The sequence below is a fragment of the Anser brachyrhynchus genome, assembly GCF_964034855.1.
Source record: "Anser brachyrhynchus genome assembly, chromosome: 4".
Classification (NCBI taxonomy): Eukaryota; Metazoa; Chordata; class Aves; order Anseriformes; family Anatidae; genus Anser; species Anser brachyrhynchus.
In genome coordinates this window covers 40,534,633-40,556,295 of record NC_137698.1, presented here as the reverse complement: position 1 = coordinate 40,556,295, position 21,663 = coordinate 40,534,633, and the positions used below count along the sequence as shown (strand labels likewise).

Genomic DNA, 21,663 nt, shown 5'->3' with positions numbered 1-21,663 from the left:
TATCGATATCTTAAATCAAAATGCTAAAATTCTCATAGCATACCTACAAAATGAATAGCATCTTTACAATGCTATTTGATATGCTGAAGCCTAATAGTCTTTCTTGTTCAGAGTCTGTATTCATTTGACATGAAAACAAATAATTAAAATAAATTATAGCCTTAGAGTCTACAAACTAAGGAGACAAACAAAAATAGCTGTGCAAGAGGGAGGTTAACACAGGGATATCTGTTGACAGTGTTATGAAGACCTCAAAGGGATTCATACATTTGTCTGCCTGCAGTGATATGTGTGAGAAATTCCATGTCAGATTGTTAAGTTTAGTAGACAGGATTTCCAGTAATAGATTTTCAGAAATGTGGTTACCCAGGGGTATTGTGTACTTCCCAATTACTAGAGCATTCAGTGAGACTTTGGCCTTTTTCTTTTCCACTTGTTTGTGTTTATGCACATAACTGCTGGGTTTGCTTTTGTTCTGTGTTTTTCTGCTTATTTGGTATTACACTCAATGTACTGAGAGAGATTTTTGTGACCTTTAACACAGCTGCCAGTCGCTTTCTATAGGTGCCTGTGAGGATGCATGCCAGTTTTTCTGATGGTGATGAGTGACTCTCATAGCCATTGTCATTTCACCTCACAGCTTCTTTTAGTTGTCTTCCTCTGTTGTTTTTCTCAATGTTCAGTGGAAAGTTCCCGTGTTTTGGAAACTTTAGGTCCTGAATATTAGAAATACTGAAGGCTTTGAAATGCAGGCGGCTCTGCTGTGTTGAATAGCTAATGACCATGAAGTTTCTACTGCAAGGAAATCATTATTAATAACCCAAAACTCTCAGCTTGGGGCAGGGCATTCTCTTTACTCTGTTTTGTGTGTTCCAATATCTGTTTATTGGTGCTCATAGTTTCAGAGGCAGGAGCCAACTGAAGTGATGAATGAGTAGAAACAAGGAAAGAATTTTAATAAGGAATGCTGCCTGGGCCAAGTGGCCTTCTCTGTACTTTAATATGCCTTGTGATCTTCTTGTCTCTAAACACATCAGACTATAAATAGCTTAGTTTTCACCAATCTGCTACTCTTGCAGAAGAGAAAAGAGGCCCTAGGCAGGCCTACACTGTCTTGCTGGAAAAGAGCAACCCACATCAGCCACCTCGGCATGTGAGCTGCTGAGACAGCTCTTCAGACCGCATCCAGATCACAGCTGTCCTGCCCATGGAGCACCTGATCGGGGTGCTTGGAGGCTAACACCTGCCCTGCATGGCCTATGTCACCCTCCAAAAGGTTTGATCCTTTTGCAGCTATGTGTATAACCTAAAAACCGGTTTTGACAGCTGACATATAAACAGATTTATGCGGCAGTATACTGACTGAAAAGGAGAAGACTGGAGGGACCAGGACAAACTGGGGTTTTTGGTGGTCTGCAAAGGAAGTCCCCCCTCCAAAGGATGTCAGAAGCTGTGTCAGAGCAAGCAGCTGAACCTGTTCCCAGTCTCTCATTATCTGAGTGCCTGAATAGAAGATGATATCCTGCACAATGACTCAAATCCAGCCTAATTCAATATCTGAAAGTTAATTTGTTGTTGGCTTATAATCCTTTGATTTTGTAGGCTTCTTTGAATAAGGCTGGTAACAAGATGTCTTTATTTCTACCCCATTCTTCTTCTGCCCCAGCTGTTTTTCCAGGACATATTAGTCGATTTAAAAAAAAAAAAAAAGAGAGAGAGAATAATAAAAAACATGCGGTGATGAAGTTTCCATGGAGGAAAAAAAAAAAAAATAAATAAATCTACGTAAATCTGAATTTAGATTCCAAAAATGAGAAAAGTTCTGGCTGAGTTTTGATTATTTTAAAGGTATTAACTTTCCCTCAACTAATGTATGAAAATGAAATTTTCACATTTAAAAAGGAGGTAGTACTTTAAATTTGATGATGACTCTCTTCTTTATGGTGAGCTACTGTTAGTTTGAACTCGTATCAAACTTTTTTTAATGTGAATTAAATAATTTCAAGCTTAATGGTATCTCATTTAGCAGCATATTCACCATGTTTACCTCTTTGGATTTGAAATAATTGAATGAGTTATTCAGTTACAAGTCCAGAAATCGGAAGATTTGGGAACAGATTTTAGACTTGTCTGAATTCATCTTAGCTGTTGATGACTTCAGAGTAGTTTACCTAATCCATATTAGCTCAAGACATGGGCTTTACAATCTCTTCTAATCTATTTCTGACTCTGACAAAAAAAAAAAAAAGGAACCCTTACGTAAGAAGCCACCCCAGTTTTATCCCTTGTAAAATAAGATGGCAATGATTGTTACATACATACATAGAATGATGAAGATAGTTACCACTTGGATAGTGATATTGAACAATGGAATTTGAGATTTGCAGAAAACATCTGTGGAAATAAGTAACTCTATATAGGAGTGATATCTAGAAATATCTTGCAAGGGAATGGTGTACAAGAAGCAGTTTGATTTTTAGAGGGCAGGCCTGTTTTGCCCATGTTTTCATCCAATCTAGATCACAACTCTTTAGGGATACATACCTTTCACTCCTTACTGTGGTTGCTGGACACACTGATAATAAACTTAGCTAAAAATGCTAAGTTTCTGATGACATGGGAATGTGCATAGAGCACAGTTATTGCAATGCGTTTGCCATTTCTTGGCCTATGATTGTCTTTGTAGAAATGAAAGGTGATTTCAGTTCTGAAAATGGTGTTCCTGTTATTTCACTGTGCTGAGCTTTTCATGCAGTGCGGTAGCTATGAGAGGTAAGAGAGCTGTCCATTTTGGAAAGAAAAAGCTGAGACCATCCATTTAATGTCACTTAGGACCTATTACAGCAGGATAATTTGGTCATTTAGAATTTTAGATCAAAGTATAAACAGTTTGGAGCTATACCACATCCCAGAGGTGAGAAGATGGAGACCATTTGCAGTCATAATACCAGATGTTTAGCCATTGCTATAAATTCAACAACAAAAACTGAAAATAAAAAGCAAGCTGTTAATTGGGGATATTTGGAGTCATGTCACAGGTGAAAGATGATCTAAAATGCTATTTCATAGTGCAATGCAATAGTGAAATTAGCACATATCTATTATCACTGCTTGCAACTCTGCAGGAAACTAATGGAAATAGCTTAATCTTTTCAAGCTCCTCTAAAAGGAGAAATATAGGATTTCACCTGTTGCTGAGTTTTTACTTCTCTCTTATTCCTTGCCAAATTCTTACTGCACAGCAGTTTTGTATTATTTAATGCCTTGGCTGTGGATTTAATAAATAACTGTAGAGATGAGTGATCCAATCATTCATTTTTAGTAAGTGACAGCTATAGTGATGCATTGTGATAATGGTTAAAAAAGAAAAGGGTGCAGTCTTAAAATTCCCCCTCTTGAACCAGTTTCAGGGAGTTCTCCTTCCAAAGCAGTAAAAGCAAAGGCATTAATTATGCATTTCCATTATGACAGAGCCAACATCAGCAGTGACTAAAACATAATTTGTTTAGGTGGCATTGCAGGCTGTTCTCTGATCAAGTTTTGTTTCCTACAGGGAGGCATCGGTCTTAAATTACACAGCAAGCAGGCAAGAGAAAGGAGGCAAACAATAAAACACTTCCCAGAAGAAGAAAAAGGAAAATTAGTCTCTCACCATCCTACTAAATACACAATTCTCTATTTTTGTCACTTAACGAAAAATCAGGAAAGGGGTTCAGCTTTAATTAAAAGAGCATGTTTTCTGTGGGACTCTACAGAATTATATTTTAGATTTCTAAGAATGGGTTGCTTTTAATACAAAGGAACTTTTCCACTGGAAGGAAGGAAAGGATGATAAAATGAAAAATCCCTGAAAAGTGCTTATAAGACAGAAATGAGGGATATCTTACTACTTTGTCCTACTGTAATCCGTAGAGTAATCTGGATTTTCTTTAGTAAGGTAGGCACAAAACAAGGACCTGTATGTATCAGACAATTTAACTGTACAGGCGCAGTAAAATCTATACAATTGAAGTTCAACATGCATCTTTTTGAGGAAATATATGTATATTTTAAGCTAGAGTTCAGTATAATGTTATTAAGCATGGACCTAATTTTACTTTATCTTCGACTTCAGTAGATCTATTATTTTGCATAAATCTATAAATGTATTTTAGCACCTTACTGAATCAAAGACCCGAAAGGAATACTTTTGTTATTTGCTTTTAATTTTTGGCTGCTGTAAAGAAGTGTTGCTTGTGATTTTGTAGTGTAATTTGACTTTTAATATCATATCCTGACTGCTTCAGTCTCTCTGTATTTGATGTGTATAAAGCAAAAGCAAATAAAAGCCAATTTCTTATTATCTCCATTGCTTACAGGAGAAACAATAAAAACTAGGATGAACTATGTGCCATTTAACAGGAGTATCTTCCTGTTCAGCATTCTGTTTCCCTTCCAGTGGAGTTTCCTGGCATTTTCAGATGAATGAATAGGCAGACAAATTCAAAAATGTACATCATTTACCCCATGTGCAGCAAATGCTCCTTTGGAACTGCTATTGTGCAAAATCAGATTCTTTCTGAATACAGGTAAAGAACTACAAGTGATAAAAATGAATGTGCAGAATGTTGTATGAGCTCAGCAGGTTTGATTTTAATTGAAATAGTTAATATTTGATTAAGATACTTCTGACCACTCAAACTTTCCAAAGTAATTGGATACTAAAAAGTCAGCGTTAAATATTCCTTTGAAAGGGAGTGAATGCAGCATTGTCACCTTATTGCAAGCTTTCAGCTTAGTGCAGTTTATTTCATGATTTAAACATTTAACATGATTAAATTATAAAATTAATTATACCATTTTTGTTATTTGGAACCTTAAAATACAGTGGTCTAAGAGCAGATATCTCAATACACGTCATTGATAAATGGCCAAGTTACATTGCTGTTTCCTAAAAGGAATAATGCAAATGCAGATAAAATGCTATATAAAGCCATTAAAAAACAACAACAAAAAATTAATCTTTTACATGTGCTCTCAGTTTCATTGTTCTTAACAAGAGCAAAGGGTTAATATGAAGACTAGCTGACCTGGTGGCCTAAAGTCAGAATTTTGTACTTATTATTGAAGTGACAAAGCCTGCAAACTCCAGTGACATATTATGAGTATGTAATGGAGGGTGGATGATGTACAGGTTGTACTATACATGGACACCCTCTTCTGGCTATTTAACAGGTAGAAACTCTAAAATTAAATATTTAGAATATAGTCTGTGTCCCCTATGCTACAGTCATACTTTCCTCTAGAGCATTTCATTGAATTATAACTGGATTTGTCAGTCTGCATTGAAAATGACTTTCAAAGGGTATGTCTGTATTTCCTAGTAATAGTGCACTTTGTACAAGCAGGCAGAAGAACTGCCTGCCTACAACCAGCAATTTTCTCCTGAGCATTTCAGGATAGCAAAAATAAATCAGGTTGTCTTGCAGGCATTCCATTGCTCTCTTCCCAAGGTAGAGGACAACTGGAGGAGCAAAGCAGTTCTGCTGATGCTTACTTGCCTAGCTTTAATCAATGTAGTCAGACAAGAGAAATCATATGAAACAGTGACAGAGAAGTGATAAATCTGATTCTGAATAGAATGCAAGAAAGGTGGTTGGCCAAAACCATGCTCGAAGGATCCAACTTTTAATAGGAAGGATTAATTTTGCTTTGTCTGGTTACACTCCTGAAATGCAGAAATGGGTGGAGAACAGTGAAGTTACAACCCTGAGGTTCAGACCATCAGATAATCTTGTGTCATGTAGCAATGAACATATATTACAACCAGTTTATCATAGCTAATCTTATTTTGTCCCTCAACACACCCATTTCAATGTAACAGATAATAAGACAGAGTTGCCATGGTACATGCTAGTGATTTTGCTTCAGAGGCAGGAAAAGATTAAATGACTGGATAGAGGCTTGTAGGTGTCTCTGTATGCTGGTTGGTGTATATGTATGCTGGTACATGTATGCGATCTCATCTGATGAAAAAGGATAATAATATGGCAATGAAGTAGGTAAATAGGACAAATAAAATGCAAAATGCTAATTTTGAAGAATGAATGCTAATTTTGAAAAATGAAAAAAGTAAAAATAAAAAATCCAGGCCCTACTGAAATCTATGGAAAAAAACTCCCACTGACTTAGGTAAGGGCAGAATTTCAACCCATATGCCAACGCTGAACTGTTGCAGCATTATAGATTGAGAAATCTTGTTCAGCAACTTACTCTTGCCTAAAAAAAAAATGTTGATGCATATTTCAAATCAAAACAGTGGATGGAAGAACCTCCATAAATAATGAAAATTCAGATCAGACATTAAATGTAATTCAGCACCATAGTTATTTTTTAGTACCATCTTTAGTTCTTTTTAAAGTGTTCAAGTTACTAGAGAATTTCTATTGAGAAATTGTTCTGAAGTATGTGGCAGTTAACTGTGATGACCAAATGGTCTCTCTCTGATTATCTCTTTTGATTGGGGTAGAAGATTGCTGTGTTTGGGGAGGCAAGAAACTGTTCAAAACAGTTCTTGTTTCTGTTCTTGCTTTAGGAGGCAAGAGTGCGAGTGTCAAAAATACAATTGCAGTGATAGAAGCCTGCCTACTGGAGCAGCTACAAAGTGAATTCCTATGTCACTTGGTTAATTTTCTTTTTGTTTAGTTTACTAAAAAAAATAAAATAAAATAAACCATTATCTTGCTTCTTTCTATTCATAATTCTTCTTTATAGCTCTTGTTACATTCTAATAGTTCAGAGTCAAACCAAAAAGAACCAGGCAACTTCAAAAAGTATGTTCGCTTTTTTGATGCTGGAAATTGAAATTAATGGATTTTTAAAATGTTTTCATTATTCTCAGATTTTGTTTGTGAAAAGTGAATATTTCTAGAAAGAATTTTGCATCCTTAGTTTTACTTTCCCTCAAAGAACAGAGTTATTTAGTGATATGTTATGTGACATTTTACATTCTGTTTGAAAAGCCATCTTTTATTTAACAGCATTCTGACAATGTTTTAAAGATAATTTACCTAAAGTCATTGTCATTTATTCACACCATTAAAATATCATGCAGGCTTCATGAACGGGGACACTAAGATGATCTTGAAAGTTCAAAAATACACTTTTTGCAAGAGCAGCTATAATACAGCTGCACTTGTGGAACAGTTTTGCTCTTATGCCTTGTGTTTATGCAGTTTTTATGACCTTAAGGAAAGATCTCAAGCTGATCCATAGTTGAAAGATTATTTTCCTCCTCATAAATATGGCACATAAGACTGACTACCCTGATTTATTGAAATCACTGAAAATGTCTTCAGTTTCTTCATGTTACAGATCAAAGCTGGGCAGCGGGAAGAGCTTTCCCCCTGTGTAAATGTTCTAGTTTTCATCTGGAGACATTAGGGCTTCCTGGGAGATGCCAGACTGAAATGGTTTGGATGTGAAAAGCGTTATTTGGTTATTATCCAGACAATAGTGAGCCATTATCTAAATTGTTCTTTTTTTTTTTTTTTTTGGGGGGGGGGGGGGGGTACAATGAATGCTGGAATCTTAGCAATTTCCTTTCCAAACCCACTGAAGTGGACTAAGTTTTGGACTAAACACTGTTGCGAGCAGATTGGAGACCCAGATAAAAGAAATCAAGAAGAGAGGTTGCTCTGCCTCTTCATCTCTGTAATGTGTATATTTGAAATTTGGAAATCTGCTGCTCCAGATTGGCTGCTTGTTTCCCAGACACAGTCATTCTTAAGTCCCCTTTTAACTTGCTCTCCTCAGCAGGGTTTCTTTTGCTTGCTAATTGCCAGCAGTGAAAATCTACGGAGGCAAATTGATGAGGAAGAAAAGGTTTTGAAACCAAAGTGGCTAAAAGAATTCCAGCTATTGTGAGGTGGGAGTAAAAAAAGTTTTTTTTATCTTATTTATTTTTTATTTTTTATTTTTTTTAATTTATTTATTAGAATAAGGAAAAGGTCTACTAATTCTACTGACAATAATTTAGCATCTCAGGAAATATTTCTGCAAATTCTTATAGTTCCAGCTCTCCCCTCTGGGGCTCTTTAAATAGGCACAAGATAGACAACCAAAATAAACACGGCAACTAAATCTTCTAGATTCATGGTAAATAGTATATATTTGCTATTTTTTTCCAGCTCTGAATCACTCTATAGCTTGAGTAGAATGGCATGCAGTCCCCCTTGGTGGGGATCAAGAAGGACACACATTCTAAAGCTGCAGGTGAGTGCATTTCTTCCTTCTCACCCCAATCATTTCAAATAGCAGATATCTGTAAAATACAATGATAGATCTTAAAAAGTAGTTGTACATTTCAAATTTTCTGCTGGGAGAATTTCTAATAATTTTTGCATTTTTTGGGGGGGGGCTCTTTTTTGTTTGTTTTTGTTTGTTTGTTTTTGTTTTTACTTGGCTTATTACTAGCTAATATCAATATCTATTAACTGAAGTCATAGGCCAAGTTGGTATAGTTCTAGATGAAGACAGCAGTTGGCTGCACTGTGCTGGCACACTTACACACTTACTTACTTACAGTGAGACACATCATTAAAACAAAGTACAACATTTTACAGAGAACTGTAATATTGCAGAGGTAAACTGGCGAGACAAGCAGTTTTTACAGAATTCTCTAGAACGTCAAATTTTCCGTATTTCCAATACGTAGTTATATGTGTATAAATCAATATCTCTAAGGCTCCACACTCTTGAAACAAGGACATAACCCACACTTATTCCGGAGACTTGTAGCATGACAGGTTTAAACCAGGCTCCTTATTTAAAATTGTAAGATATGATTCCTGGATGAAAACTCAAGGGAATATGGAGTAAAAGTGTATATTTGCTATTCTACTGTATGTAACATTCATGAGAGCATTATCAGTCATTGGGTCAAGTTTCATTGTATTTCTAGAATGGGTACAAGAAAGAACTGCAGGAGTGATTTAAGAATATATGCTTTTCAGCAGGGAATTAAAGAAAGGCCAGTGTACTGTCTTGGGCAGAGTGACCACGAAATGGTAGAGTTCTCTATTCTTGGTGAGGCCAGGAAGGGGGCCAGTAAAACTGCTGTATTGGACTTTCGGAGGGCTGACTTTGAGCTGCTCAGGACGCTGGTTGGCCGAGTCCCTTGGGAGGCGGTTCTGAAGGGCAGAGGAGTCCAGGAAGGCTGGGCGCTCCTCAAGAAGGAAATCGTGATGGCACAGGAGCGGTCCGTCCCCACGTGTCCAAAGACGAGCCGGCGTGGAAGAAGACCAGCCTGGCTCAACAGAGAGTTGCGGCTTGTGCTTAGCAGAAAAAAGAGGGTTTATAATCTTTGGAAAAAAGGGCGGGCCACTGAGGAGGACTACAAGGATGTAGCGAGGCTGTGCAGGGAGAAAATTAGAAAGGCCAAAGCTCATCTGGAGCTCAACCTGGCTACTGCCGTTAAAGACAACAAAAAATCCTTTTACAAATATATCAACGCGAAACGGAGGACTAAGGAGAATCTCCATCCTTTACTGGATGCGAGGGGAAACCTAGTTACTAAGGATGAGGAAAAGGCTGAGGTGCTTAATGCCACCTTTGCCTCAGTCTTTAGCGGCAATACCGGTTGTTCTCTGGATACCCAGTGCCTTGAGCTGCTGGAAGGGGATGGGGAGCAGGATGTGGCCTTCGCTATCCATGAGGAAATGGTCGGCGACCTGCTACGGAGCTTGGATGTGCGCAAGTCGATGGGGCCGGATGGGACGCACCCGAGGGTACTGAAAGAACTGGCGGAGGAGCTGGCCGAGCCGCTTTCCATCATTTATCGGCAGTCCTGGCTATCGGGGGAGGTCCCAGTTGACTGGCGGCTAGCCAATGTGACGCCCATCTATAAGAAGGGCCGCAGGGCAGACCCGGGGAACTATAGGCCTGTCAGTTTGACCTCAGTGCCAGGAAAGCTCATGGAGCAGGGGGTCATCACGCGGCACTTGCAGGGCAAGCAGGCGATCAGGCCAAGTCAGCATGGGTTTATGAAAGGCAGGTCCTGCTTGACGAACCTGATCTCCTTCTATAACAAAGTGACGCGCTTGGTGGATGAGGGAAAGGCTGTGGATGTGGTTTACCTTGACCTCAGTAAGGCTTTTGACACCGTTCCCCACAACATTCTCCTCAAGAAACTGGCTGCTCGTGGCTTGGACTGGTGTACGCTTCGCTGGGTTAGAAACTGGCTGGATAGCCGGGCCCAAAGAGTTGTGGTGAATGGAGTCAAATCTGGTTGGAGGCCGGTCACTAGCGGTGTCCCCCAGGGCTCGGTACTGGGGCCGGTCCTCTTTAATATCTTTATCGATGATCTGGATGAGGGCGTCCAGTGTACCCTCAGTAAGTTTGCAGATGACACCAAGCTAAGTGCATGTGTCGATCTGTTCGAGGGCAGGAAGGCTCTGCAGGAGGATCTGGATAGGCTGGAGCGATGGGCTGAGGTCAACTGTATGAAGTTCAACAAGGCCAAGTGCCGGGTCCTGCACCTGGGGCGCAACAACCCCAAGCAGAGCTACAGGCTGGGAGATGAGTGGCCGGAAAGCTGCCTGGCCGAGAGGGACCTGGGAGTATTGGTTGATAGTCGGTTGAATATGAGCCAGCAGTGTGCCCAGGTGGCCAAGAAGGCCAACAGCATCCTGGCCTGCATAAGAAGCAGTGTGGCCAGCAGGTCTAGGGAAGTGATTGTGCCCCTGTACTCGGCTCTGGTGAGGCCGCACCTCGAGTACTGTGTTCAGTTTTGGGCCCCTCGCTACAGGAAGGACATGGACGTGCTCGAGCGAGTCCAGAGAAGGGTGACCAAGCTGGTGAGGGGTCTGGAGAACAAGTCTTACGAGGAGCGGCTGAGGGAGCTGGGCTTGTTCAGCCTGGAGAAGAGGAGGCTCAGGGGCGACCTTATCGCTCTCTACAGTTACCTTAAAGGAGGCTGTAAAGAGGTGGGGGTTGGTCTGTTCTCCCACGTGCCTGGTGACAGGACGAGGGGGAATGGGTGAAAGTTGCGACGGGAGTTTTAGGTTGGATGTTAGGAAGTACTTCTTTACCGAAAGGGTTATTAAGCATTGGAACGGGCTGCCCAGGGAGGTGGTGGAGTCACCATCCCTGGAGGTCTTTAAAAGACGTTTAGATGTAGAGCTTAGCGATATGGTTTAGTGGAGTACTTAGTGTTAGGTCGGAGGTTGGACTCGATGATCTTGAGGTCTCTTCCAACCTAGAAATCTGTGATACCGTGATACTCTTCTACTACCCACTCAAAAAGGTTTATGATGATTTTTCAGTTAGCATGCTGAATTGCAAGGAATCCTAGGAGAAATTTGAATCCAGTTTCAAATCAAAAATAATACTTCTTTGTAAAAGGATGTAATGAATTAGTGAAGCAACATTATTAGGGATATTACAATTGAGGTCCGTCAAATGAACTTTTGGGGATGTGTCTTAGCTAAAACAGAAATGCTAGATTTCTTGCAAGAATTGCACGATGCCATTTTCTGACATTCAGAGCTTTCTGTGCTTTACTCAGTGAAGTTGAGAAGCTTTTACCATATGTTGTCCCTTTTCTACTCTCGAGTATTTTTCTGTGGCTACTTTTCTGTGACAGGATGATCACTTTCTTCCAGGAGATGAACAAGCTGAGGTGCTTTAACTCTTGCATGAGAATTAGAATGAGGTCTTGTTGAATTCTTTTTTTTTTTGTTTTGTTTTGTTTGTTTTTGCACACTCACTTTGGACTTTTGTATGTTTGAAAACAAGACAAAGATACTATGTATCTAACACAAGTCTTGTTAGCGCTGTGTGTATTCTTCAGCTTTAAATTCCCTTTTTGTATAACCAAAGATTGCATTAGTCCTTTAGCAGTGGCAAGCTTATACATCAGTGCTTGTAGCTGATGAATCCTAAACACTATTTTCTCAGAATAGGTCTTTTGTCATAGCTTGACTGTTTTGTTCACATACATATTTCACTGAATATTTCTGTAATAAAAAATATTTATTGGCGATCAGATCATTCTTTAATGGTTATTTTACTTGTTTATTATCCTCAAAAACTTATGTAAGCATGGCTTACTGATCATTTTATTGTAATCTGAGTTATTAAGGAAAACTCAAAAGACCGCTTGTCAAAAATGGATTCTCATTAGGATCTGTTGATGGTTCCTATCAACATTTCAATTTGGTTCAACTTGAAATCCATTTTATTGCATAATCTATTCATTCAATTTATAAGTTTTCTTTAGTTAAGTAAAATGATTTGAAGAGTGCAAATTAGTGGAGGTGGCTTTATCAATCAGGCCTGCAATCGAAAATAACAACAATAATAATAAATGAAAATACAAGTCTCCTATAAAAGATTTAAGCATAGAAAAATGTGTTAAATACCTTTAATTATTTTTATGAAGTTCGCTCCTCTTAGAGTCCTGAATATATATTTCCATTATCTGATTCCGGATCCATCAAGACAATCACACTGGTTCTCCAGGGACAACTGTCTTATCCCATAGTTTTTGGGTATTGAAAGGGATAGATATTGTTCCCACACACTGCAGAATCATGCTGGTAAGGTAACATCTTAGAAAGCCATAGAATATTTCCATCTTCATTGAGAGGCTGATATGCTTTCCTCATTAGAACAATTCCCTGAAAGGAAGCTGAAAAGTCTTGTGATAGGCTGACAATCCTCTGAGTAGTTACATTAAAGAATGCTTCTCACAGAATCAATTATTCCTATTCATTCTGTGTACTTTAGAAAGCAGAAGAAAACAGGAAAGTACAAATATCAGCGGGGAAGATTTAAAGAGCCATTATGTCCTAGGTCACACGACTTTTTCTCCACAGGTCCCCAGAGTCCTGGAGAGCTCTGGTCGAATGAAATACCAGGCATGAGGACACAAAGTGGCCTTTACTATGCTACCTCCCCTCTTTTAGGGAAATATGTGGTCTGTCATGTGGAGTTGTATAAGAAAAACATGGACTACTCTCTCCGCACCCCTGACAGCCTACAGAAGTGTCATCAGCAGTAAATGAGCATGCTAGGAAATCACAGCATATCTTACTCTGCTCTGAACCAATGAGGTATGGAAGGGGATGTAACTCCTTCCCTAAGCTCTTTTGCTGTGACTGAGACTGTTAATTTGTCATCTCACACAAAATGCTGAAAGGAAGCTCCAACTATCTCAAATAAGAAAAGGAAATGCTGGTAATTCCTCCAAGATCTCAGTGGGCAAATTACAAATTTAATTTAAAATGCAACATGCATACCATCATCAAAACATACTAGATTTTTTTTTTGTATCAGGTAAGTTTCAATTCTGTTTTTAATATGGATTTCCAAAGTGAAGACAAAGAAAACACGTAGAGGTGAGAAGCATTCTTGATATGTGTTAAGAAATGAACCAGAAATAACACCCAAGTAGGGGAATTATTTATAGAAAGCAGAATCTGAAGAGAAATGCCAAGAGATGTCAAAACTGATTGAAACATGCAGCCTTGACAGCTCTGAAATTCACAGGCTTCCTGCCTGCCAGAATTTGTGCATGATGCTTTAAATTCTTAGCCACTAGGTTTGGCTATCAGTATGGTATAAGTGGGTGAAAGAAAATAAGAAACTATGAAACGTTTGTTAGCTCTACTTCCCTCTCCCAGTCTTGCGTAATGTATACTATTAACCACTATATACAGTTGAAATAATGCAACTAATGCAAATCACTGAAATACCATCCTTTTCATTTAGCAGAAAAAAAAAACAGTTTAAAATATATTTCAAATGGATTAAATTAGATAAGTTTCCTATGCAAAGGTGATTCTTGATTATGATGCTGAATAATGATTACATTCTTATCATTTTAACACTTCTCCCAACAAAAAAATTAATACAGAGAAGAAGCACCAGGTGGGAATGATATACAACCACATGTATTCTCCTGTCAGGGTACATGAGTACTGTGTCTTTGCACTGAAATCTTTGAAGTTACACTACTGTGAAAAATGTATAATAAAAAGAGGATGAAATACAGTATTTTTTTTCCATTATAGTCATAGATTAATCGTAGTTCTGTAACAGTTGCCACATAACATCAAGGTAACAAGCATATTATATAAGCCTTGCAACACCACTAGCATATAAATATTATTACACTGTTTTTTTATTTTTTTTATCTACCTTATTGTTCTCCTTTCACAAAAAGGCAAACTGAATTGTACAATAGTTAAATGACCTATTTAAAGTTGTACAGTATCGTCAGTGGTACTTCTAAAACTAGATCTCATTTCATCTAACCCTGATGTCTGCATGAAGACCAATAAAATTACTTTCCTTCCTACAAAAAGAAAAATAAATAGGCTTCGCACAATGACATCTTACGTAGATACATATAAAAGATTTGTCAGATGTAACACTGAAATGATTCTTTCTTATTCAGGACCCATTATAATCCAAATCATTCTAGAGACTTACACAAAAGCAAGATACATTCCTTGTTCTTGTTTTCCTGTAAAGTTTAGAAGAAAAGTATCTTAAATAAAAATAGGAATAGCAATTACCATTCTTCTACAATTTTAATTTGCATCAAGAACTCATGTAGAGATAGATTAAAATAAGTACAGAGATATGTTAGGAAGTATTCATCTGGTTTCATTTACTATATATTTCAAACTGGCATTTTCAAAGAGTATCAGTTATCTATTCATAACCACTTCTTAGAGTGGAAAAGTATAATAAGGGCAGATTTAGGAGTAATGCATTACAATTGCAAAAGAGATTTTTCTACTGATTTGCTCCAAACAGAAGACAAATTAAACACTTCAATATTTCAATAATCATCAGAAATACCTTTCCACTTTCAAAACTTAGATATGTAATCAATTTTGTCTTTCTTTAATTATGTTTCACAGCATAACCTTCCGCTGACAGACTTCTCAAGGCTTATGTCAACCAGAATAATAGGTTGCACATGTTATTGATTTAACTATCACTTCTAGGAACTGATCTTACGGTTTTATTAGACTGTTTTTTACAGTTACTTTTGGATAAGCTAATTCTACACATCTAAACAAATATAGATCATGTTCTCTTGAGATGTGCAATCATTATACCTTCCTTGTAACCATCTATAATAATCAATTGAAATTACTGAGCATTCAAATAGATGTTCAGATGCCTTATGTTGGATGCATTAAAGATAGAAGGATGTAAGTTAAGAAAGTGTGTGCATATGAGAGGTTTATACAGAGTCATTTTATCTGAGAAGTGATCTCTTAAAGCTGTAACTTTACTTTCCATAGAGTTTCTGATCCATACAGATTTTGTTCCCTATTTCAGTTTCAGTACATGTTCAAGAACTAAGGACATTGCTTAGGAACACTGGATGAACCTAAAATGCATGATACCACATATATAATCAGTCATATTATTGTGTTCATTCTGTTCATGGCACTCAGGCCCCTGCTAAAACCCTCACTTTCAGTGTTCACATTGAAGCAGGCTGTCTTTTTCTACCCATACTTCAGTAGTGTCTGTGCAGGTTGCCCTCTGCAACTGGCATAGTTTGTAAAGGGACAGAAAATCTCTCAGAAGGACACCTCAGGGACTGTAAACTAAACACTACTTCTGGATTGTCCTCTGGTATATCTTGGTTCTTTTTATTGACTAAATAAGGAACTTTTAGGGATTGCCTTCAAATATCAATTGTGTGAATAACCTTAGAAAGCACTTCCTGACAGTACAAAAATCATTGGAACATTCAGAATAGATTCATGTCCAGAACTAAACAGCTTTCGGATTCCTAATAAAATCTTCTGCTGTTATGTTTTTAATTTGCATAGATTTTGTTTTTGATTTAATTAATAAGAAATAATTTTCAAAGCCTTAATTAACACCATGGTAAAATGTATGGTGTTTCTGAGATATTAAGGGAATAGTGTCTTTTTTTTTTTTTTTCCTCAGGTTAACAGTTACAACAAGCATATAGAGGACTACCTTCTACATACTGCGTACAAGTCCTCTTAGACATACCTGCTTAGAACGTTTGTAGGAGAATGAGGCAAAATGCTAAGCACTCAGAGTGTTGAGTATTCTGAAAAAAATGTTGCCTTGGCTTGCCTGCTGCAGCTGTGGATATCTATCTCATGATCACTCTCACACTGTAAGGATACAACCTAGTCTCCTGGAGTGGTACTCAAGTACTTAATCATGCAATTGACCTTTATCCTTTTGCAGTTATCTGTCTCACTGACTAACTCCAACAAACTTTCTATGGGTTATACAATTAACATTGTCTGTCCTGAGTGCAGAAAGAGGAAAGTTGAAAGGATACAGAAAAAACAATCTGGACAGAATTATTAGATATACCTAATGGTTACATCAATATCAGCCAAATGAAAATTCAGAGCGTCATGAATGTTCTTTCAACGATGAAAGGAAATGGTGAATGATTCTCTTATTTATACTGGGATACAGGCCAAGAGGGAGCCTAGAAGAGAAGATTGCTAGAACCAATTCAGGTAAGAAAATTTCTGAGGTCTAAGACTAATTGTAGAGAAAATAGTATTTTTAAAGTGGGTTATATTGTATCCTTGAAAATACAGTAAAACTCATTTTGTTTACCATAGTTTTCTTTCTCCTTTGGTAGATATGTTAAAGATTTTAGATTTTTATTTCCTAGCATAATTGGAAGGTTCTGACTGATTTATTATTATTATTATTATTTTACGTGCTTTTTGTTCTGATTTAAAGTTTTTCAGAAGCTAAAGCTTTCTATTAAATGTTGCTGTTTTTTTAAAATTTGATTGAAACTGCCTTAGTTAATATTTAAATATCCTTTATTTTATATTCAACTCCTAATTCTGTGCTCAATAAAGTAAAAATAATAAGAATTTTGTATTGATGTATACCTGTGTTTTCTGTCTTCCCTCTGCTTTTAAACTTCTCACCTGTGTGCTCCTGAATAAGGATTCAGACATGTATTGCGGATTTTTGCTCTTTACCTCTAGGTTCATGTGAGTACACTTATATCCTTACACTTACTACTTACTGTGTGCCCACAATATCTTTCTGCTATATGTAGATGCTCATTTAAATCTAAGAGATTGTAATTAGTAAATAAATTTTGTTCCACTGAGGTGAAGAGATGCCTGCCAAATGATACGAGTTGAAGTTGTTTCCACTGAAAGCATGAAATGTTAGCCTGTGCTGCTGGGCTGTTTAGGGCTGTAAACCCAAAGACAGTTTTGATAGCCCTCCAAGCTCAGGTGTGCAAATGGTCAGATATATAGTGGTGTTTACATGCTAAGCCATACAAACACTTGGCTGATTCTGTCAGGCACCAGTGTCTTCATTTACAAAAGACCAAGAATCCACAGCAACACCATCATACCTTTAAAAACTCTTCCATGATTATAGCAGGGTGTTTTTTTTTTTTTTTTCCCAAAGTCTCAGCTCATCTGTTTCTCTCATTTTAAAGTTCTGGGGATTTCTGACAGGTGAGGAGAAGGTGAATATATTTATTTTCATTTCCATGTTTCCTATGTTTAATTTTCCTTTCTTTTTTTTTTTTCTTAATAGAGTTGAATAATTAATAGAGTTCCTGCCTCCTAACAGTATAAACCAGTGAATCATTATAGATCTTTCAGTGTTACCTTTAGGAAAACTGGGAACTACCTTCAAAAACCTCCTATTATGGGTAATAATTTGATTTCTTTTCCACATAAATCATTCTTTTTTAGATTATAAAATTAAAGAGATTTCTTGACATTTACCTACCTTTACCTAGAAAGAAAACAAAACTGAAAGACACTTCTTTTATGTTTGTTGTACTAAAACTTTGCATGTATTTTCAAAGTTAGATGCCTACAAGCTTTACCGTAGTTTAAAACAAAAATGATAAAAATAAGATAAAGAAAATACAAAGTTTTTCTGTAAAACGCTCTGGAACTGAACTTCTTTCTTTGCACTTATTTTGAGATGCTGATGAAATGTCAAGTAGATGACATCTGTCTCATCTTCTGAATATAAAGTTCTCGGCAACAGGAATCTTCTCATGTAATAGTTTGTAGGCTTGGTTTGAACACTGCTTTCCATAAGATTCAAAAAAATCTGAACTTTACTTCTCGAACTCAACAAGAGCTGAGTTCAAATATGAAAGTATTTGTATCGCCTTCCAACTTATTATTGCAACACTTTCTTGGAGTCAGTCTTACTGAAGTTATTGACAAAATTTTATTGACTTAAACAACCTGTACAATTTTGCATTGTTTTATTTGTTTATACTTTTTGCTTACTGCTGTTTCTAGTTTAAAATAGTGTTAATAATATAGGAAACAGGTTTACAATGGTCAAATCACAGCAGATTTTTTCATGCTTTTCTACATTGCTAACTTTGGCAAAATAACTACAAATATATTGGAAATCAATGTGTATAGCTTGTAGATTTGCTTCATGTTTTCGTATTCTAACTCATTCTCTTGTATTTTTTCCATAACATTATTTAAACCCAGCAATGTTCTTACATTGGCAAATTATGATACCGATTTTATCCAACCCCCTGTAATGTGTCCTGTCGCTTACTAACATCTTAAAGTTCAACCTATTGTTTGATCTTGTAGTGGACTCTGAGGTGTATTAATTGGTTTAGAAGAATCAAAGTCTATGTATATGTACACATATTGTTTAGTTATGAGACCTAAATGTAGCTGTATATGTTGTATGTATACATTATATCAATTCATTCAATGTCAATTGCTTTAAAAAAATTCACTTGCTTTTCATCATACCAGAAGCCTTTCTGGTTCTTCAGGTCCCCTTTTAAAATAGTATTTTGGAAAAATCTTGTAAGTTTTGTGAATAGGTCAATTTTCATAACTATCTTTGCTGAAAATTATCAAACTGAATAAAAATGAAATCTGAACTCAGATTACCGTAACAGGTTGTTGTCCATGAATTTGCAACTGAAAGAACAGAAAAGATCTGTGAAATGTATCAGTGGCAGTAATCACTGTTTAAATTATTTTCCTTCTTGCTAGTTAGTGGGATTGTCTCTTACAACTGTAAAAACGTTATGATAACTAAACAATGTAAAAGTTGCATTATTTTTTTTCTTTTTCTCAATTGGATAGGTATAATGTGCTCTAAAGAACAGTCCGAGGATTTTGTGTAATCATGCTTATTTTGGTGTCATTTTAGGCCTGTTCTGTACAAAATCTGACTTTTAAAATATAGATTTAAAAAAAAAAATTTACAAAACTCAATGATATACAAATAATGGCTTGTAGGATCAATTAATTACAGTAAAGAAAACTAGGAGGAATAGAAAAATACATGGCAAGACTGGTGAAAGCAGAAGTGAGGTAGTCAAGTTGAAATGCCCTTAGAAGTACTGACCTTGTGCTAATACATAAAGCATCAAGAGGGTGTAAAAGGAAAATGGTTATTCATAGTTACTTATTTCTGTTTTGCTGTCTTTTCTATCAAATAGAATTTTTATTTAGTTTTGGAAGTTTTACATAATTTGTAGCGATCTTTATCGACATTTGAAAGATTATTTTACACCTCCAGACTATTTTAACATTCATGGCAGAGTTCCCCAGAACGTCATTTGTGTAATTGCTAGTTTCTAAATTTTAGAGTACCCTGGATCCCAAGCATAATTTCTTTGGTAAGAAAAAACAAAAATCTGAAATTCTTCAAATCACAGTACACTTTAACCAAGAATTAAGTTGATCTTCAATATCTGTCACTAGAACAATTTAGTTTATTCTGCTTGAGAGACTTGGAAAGAAACGATGTATTTTGTTAAGAACACTGTAAGCATAAGTAATATTAAAGCTGAATATGTGGTCAGAGTTTAGAACAAACTAGGTCTGCAAAATGGAGACATTGGTAATTAAAACTTCCATTTGGGGTAACAGAGTGTGTCAAGTTAGTGCCTGTCTGCTTGCTCCTATTCTTTTTAGGTACTTGTTAAAACAAAGATCAAATGTGCTAGACAAATTTTAAGCTTCAGCAAAGCAGATGCATAATGTTGTACTTCACTTTGATGAAATGCATCATAGATTACATTTTTTTCTGGGGCCTAGAGAAAGATTCACAAAAAAGGAATCTTATGTTAAAGAAGATTCAGTTAACTGGGTATTCATATATTTCAGATAATGAGTTCATTTAAATGCAATTGAAAAACATTTTGAAGACTACAAGAACTGACCTGTTTCTAAACAGACTCAGTTACCTGTGGTGCAGTTACAGTTTACCAATAGAAGTGTATCTTTCACTCTGAACAAGAAGGCTGTGTGCTTCTCCAATGCTTGACACTGTCTTCTAGCTCTTGTTAGCAATGATTTTTGGAGTCAAGAAGTTGACACCATTCAGAAAACTTGCAGTGATCCTAACACAACTCAGTGCAACGGTTGTCTCTTAAGTTCCTGAACACTGTGTATGGGATTGGTATTTGAATGATGTTTCCTTGAGAAGATTAACTTATCTTTTCATTTTACTGAGTCTCATGATATTTTTATGTTATTATCCACCCACTAGTACACAGTATTGCTATTGGGTTGATTCTGAACTTTCTGTATTGTTCAGTTACAGAAAACGTAAATCTGGAAAGTTCTTCTTCCTTTTATTAAATTAAAACTTGTAGGTACAGCGCTCTATGATTAAAGCCATATGTGATGTTTAGCTTTTGTAAGTCTTTCAAAGCTGGGGGATTTTTAGGAAAAATAAAGAATCTTTTCCCCTATTTTTATTTCGACTAAATACATTTTATTCTGCCAACTAAGAGATGATGATAACCCATTTAAAATATCAGATCCTTACCTTCATTTTGACAGTGAACCAGGTTAAAACTGCCTTAAATCTCACTTCACAGAAGCATCTCATAGAGATGGGTGCAGAAACCTTAAAAAAAAAAAAAAAAAAAAAAAACCAACATGGATACTGCATTTCTATTAGTTTTATTTTTTATGCTAGATTGGTCCTTTGGTACATATTGCAGCACCACACACTGAATTAGCTGCTGAGAAATGTTCAGGTCAGATAGGAAACTGAAAAAAAAACAACATGGTGGCTTAAATTTGCCCAGGTCTCCCATTCCTGGACTACATGAAGTTTTCATTCAGCACAACAATAAACATGGGGTTTGCTTACACAGTCTTCTGCTACCCCCTGGATGTGCGTTGAGTATCACAGATCCTGAGGTGCACAGGGCATGTCTTGGCCCAGGTGAGTCAGTTTTCCTTCTTTGCACTCCTGTAGTCACAGTGTAACATAGCACTCTGGTTATTGGACAAGAGTATCATGGGTCCTGCAAGGTGGGGCGCAGAGCATTTGACCTTTATTTCTATTATCTGAACATTTTAGCTCATTGCAAACCACCCTGTGTTTTCCTGGCTAACAGTTCTTTGGAATTCAAATGAACTGCTGACCAAACAAAAGCAGATCCTAATTACTTAGATCCCATATTTTTTTTCTCTGATTGTTTAATGGGTATGAAGTGTTACTATTGATTTCCATGGGAACAGGAAAGGGCGTGTGTTATCCAATGCATACTGAAAATCCTATGACAGTTACTGGAAAGAGAAAAGACATGCTAACTCTCTTTAAATTGCAGGATGAAAATTGTGTATTAGAACAATTATGCCTCAGGGTGAATGT

At 36.8% G+C, this 21,663-nt stretch overlaps 1 protein-coding gene across 16 annotated transcripts in view; it reads left to right on the top strand.

Annotated features, from left to right (window-relative positions):
- The window catches only part of LOC308194891 (uncharacterized protein), a 709,819-nt gene that overhangs the window by 659,179 nt on the left and 28,977 nt on the right, over window positions 1–21,663 (top strand). For 14 of the 16 annotated variants that reach the window (XR_013950992.1, XR_013950993.1, XR_013950996.1 and 11 more), the window contains 3 exons: window positions 8,169–8,253; window positions 16,477–16,520; window positions 17,581–17,698. Coding sequence is in view for 2 of the 16 variants with exons in the window: in XM_080591442.1 (XP_080447568.1) it covers window positions 16,978–17,015; window positions 17,455–17,509; window positions 21,620–21,663 (137 nt within the window). In the remaining 14 variants the exon portion in view is untranslated. The other 2 variants (XM_080591442.1, XM_080591445.1) reach the window with 2 other exon arrangements.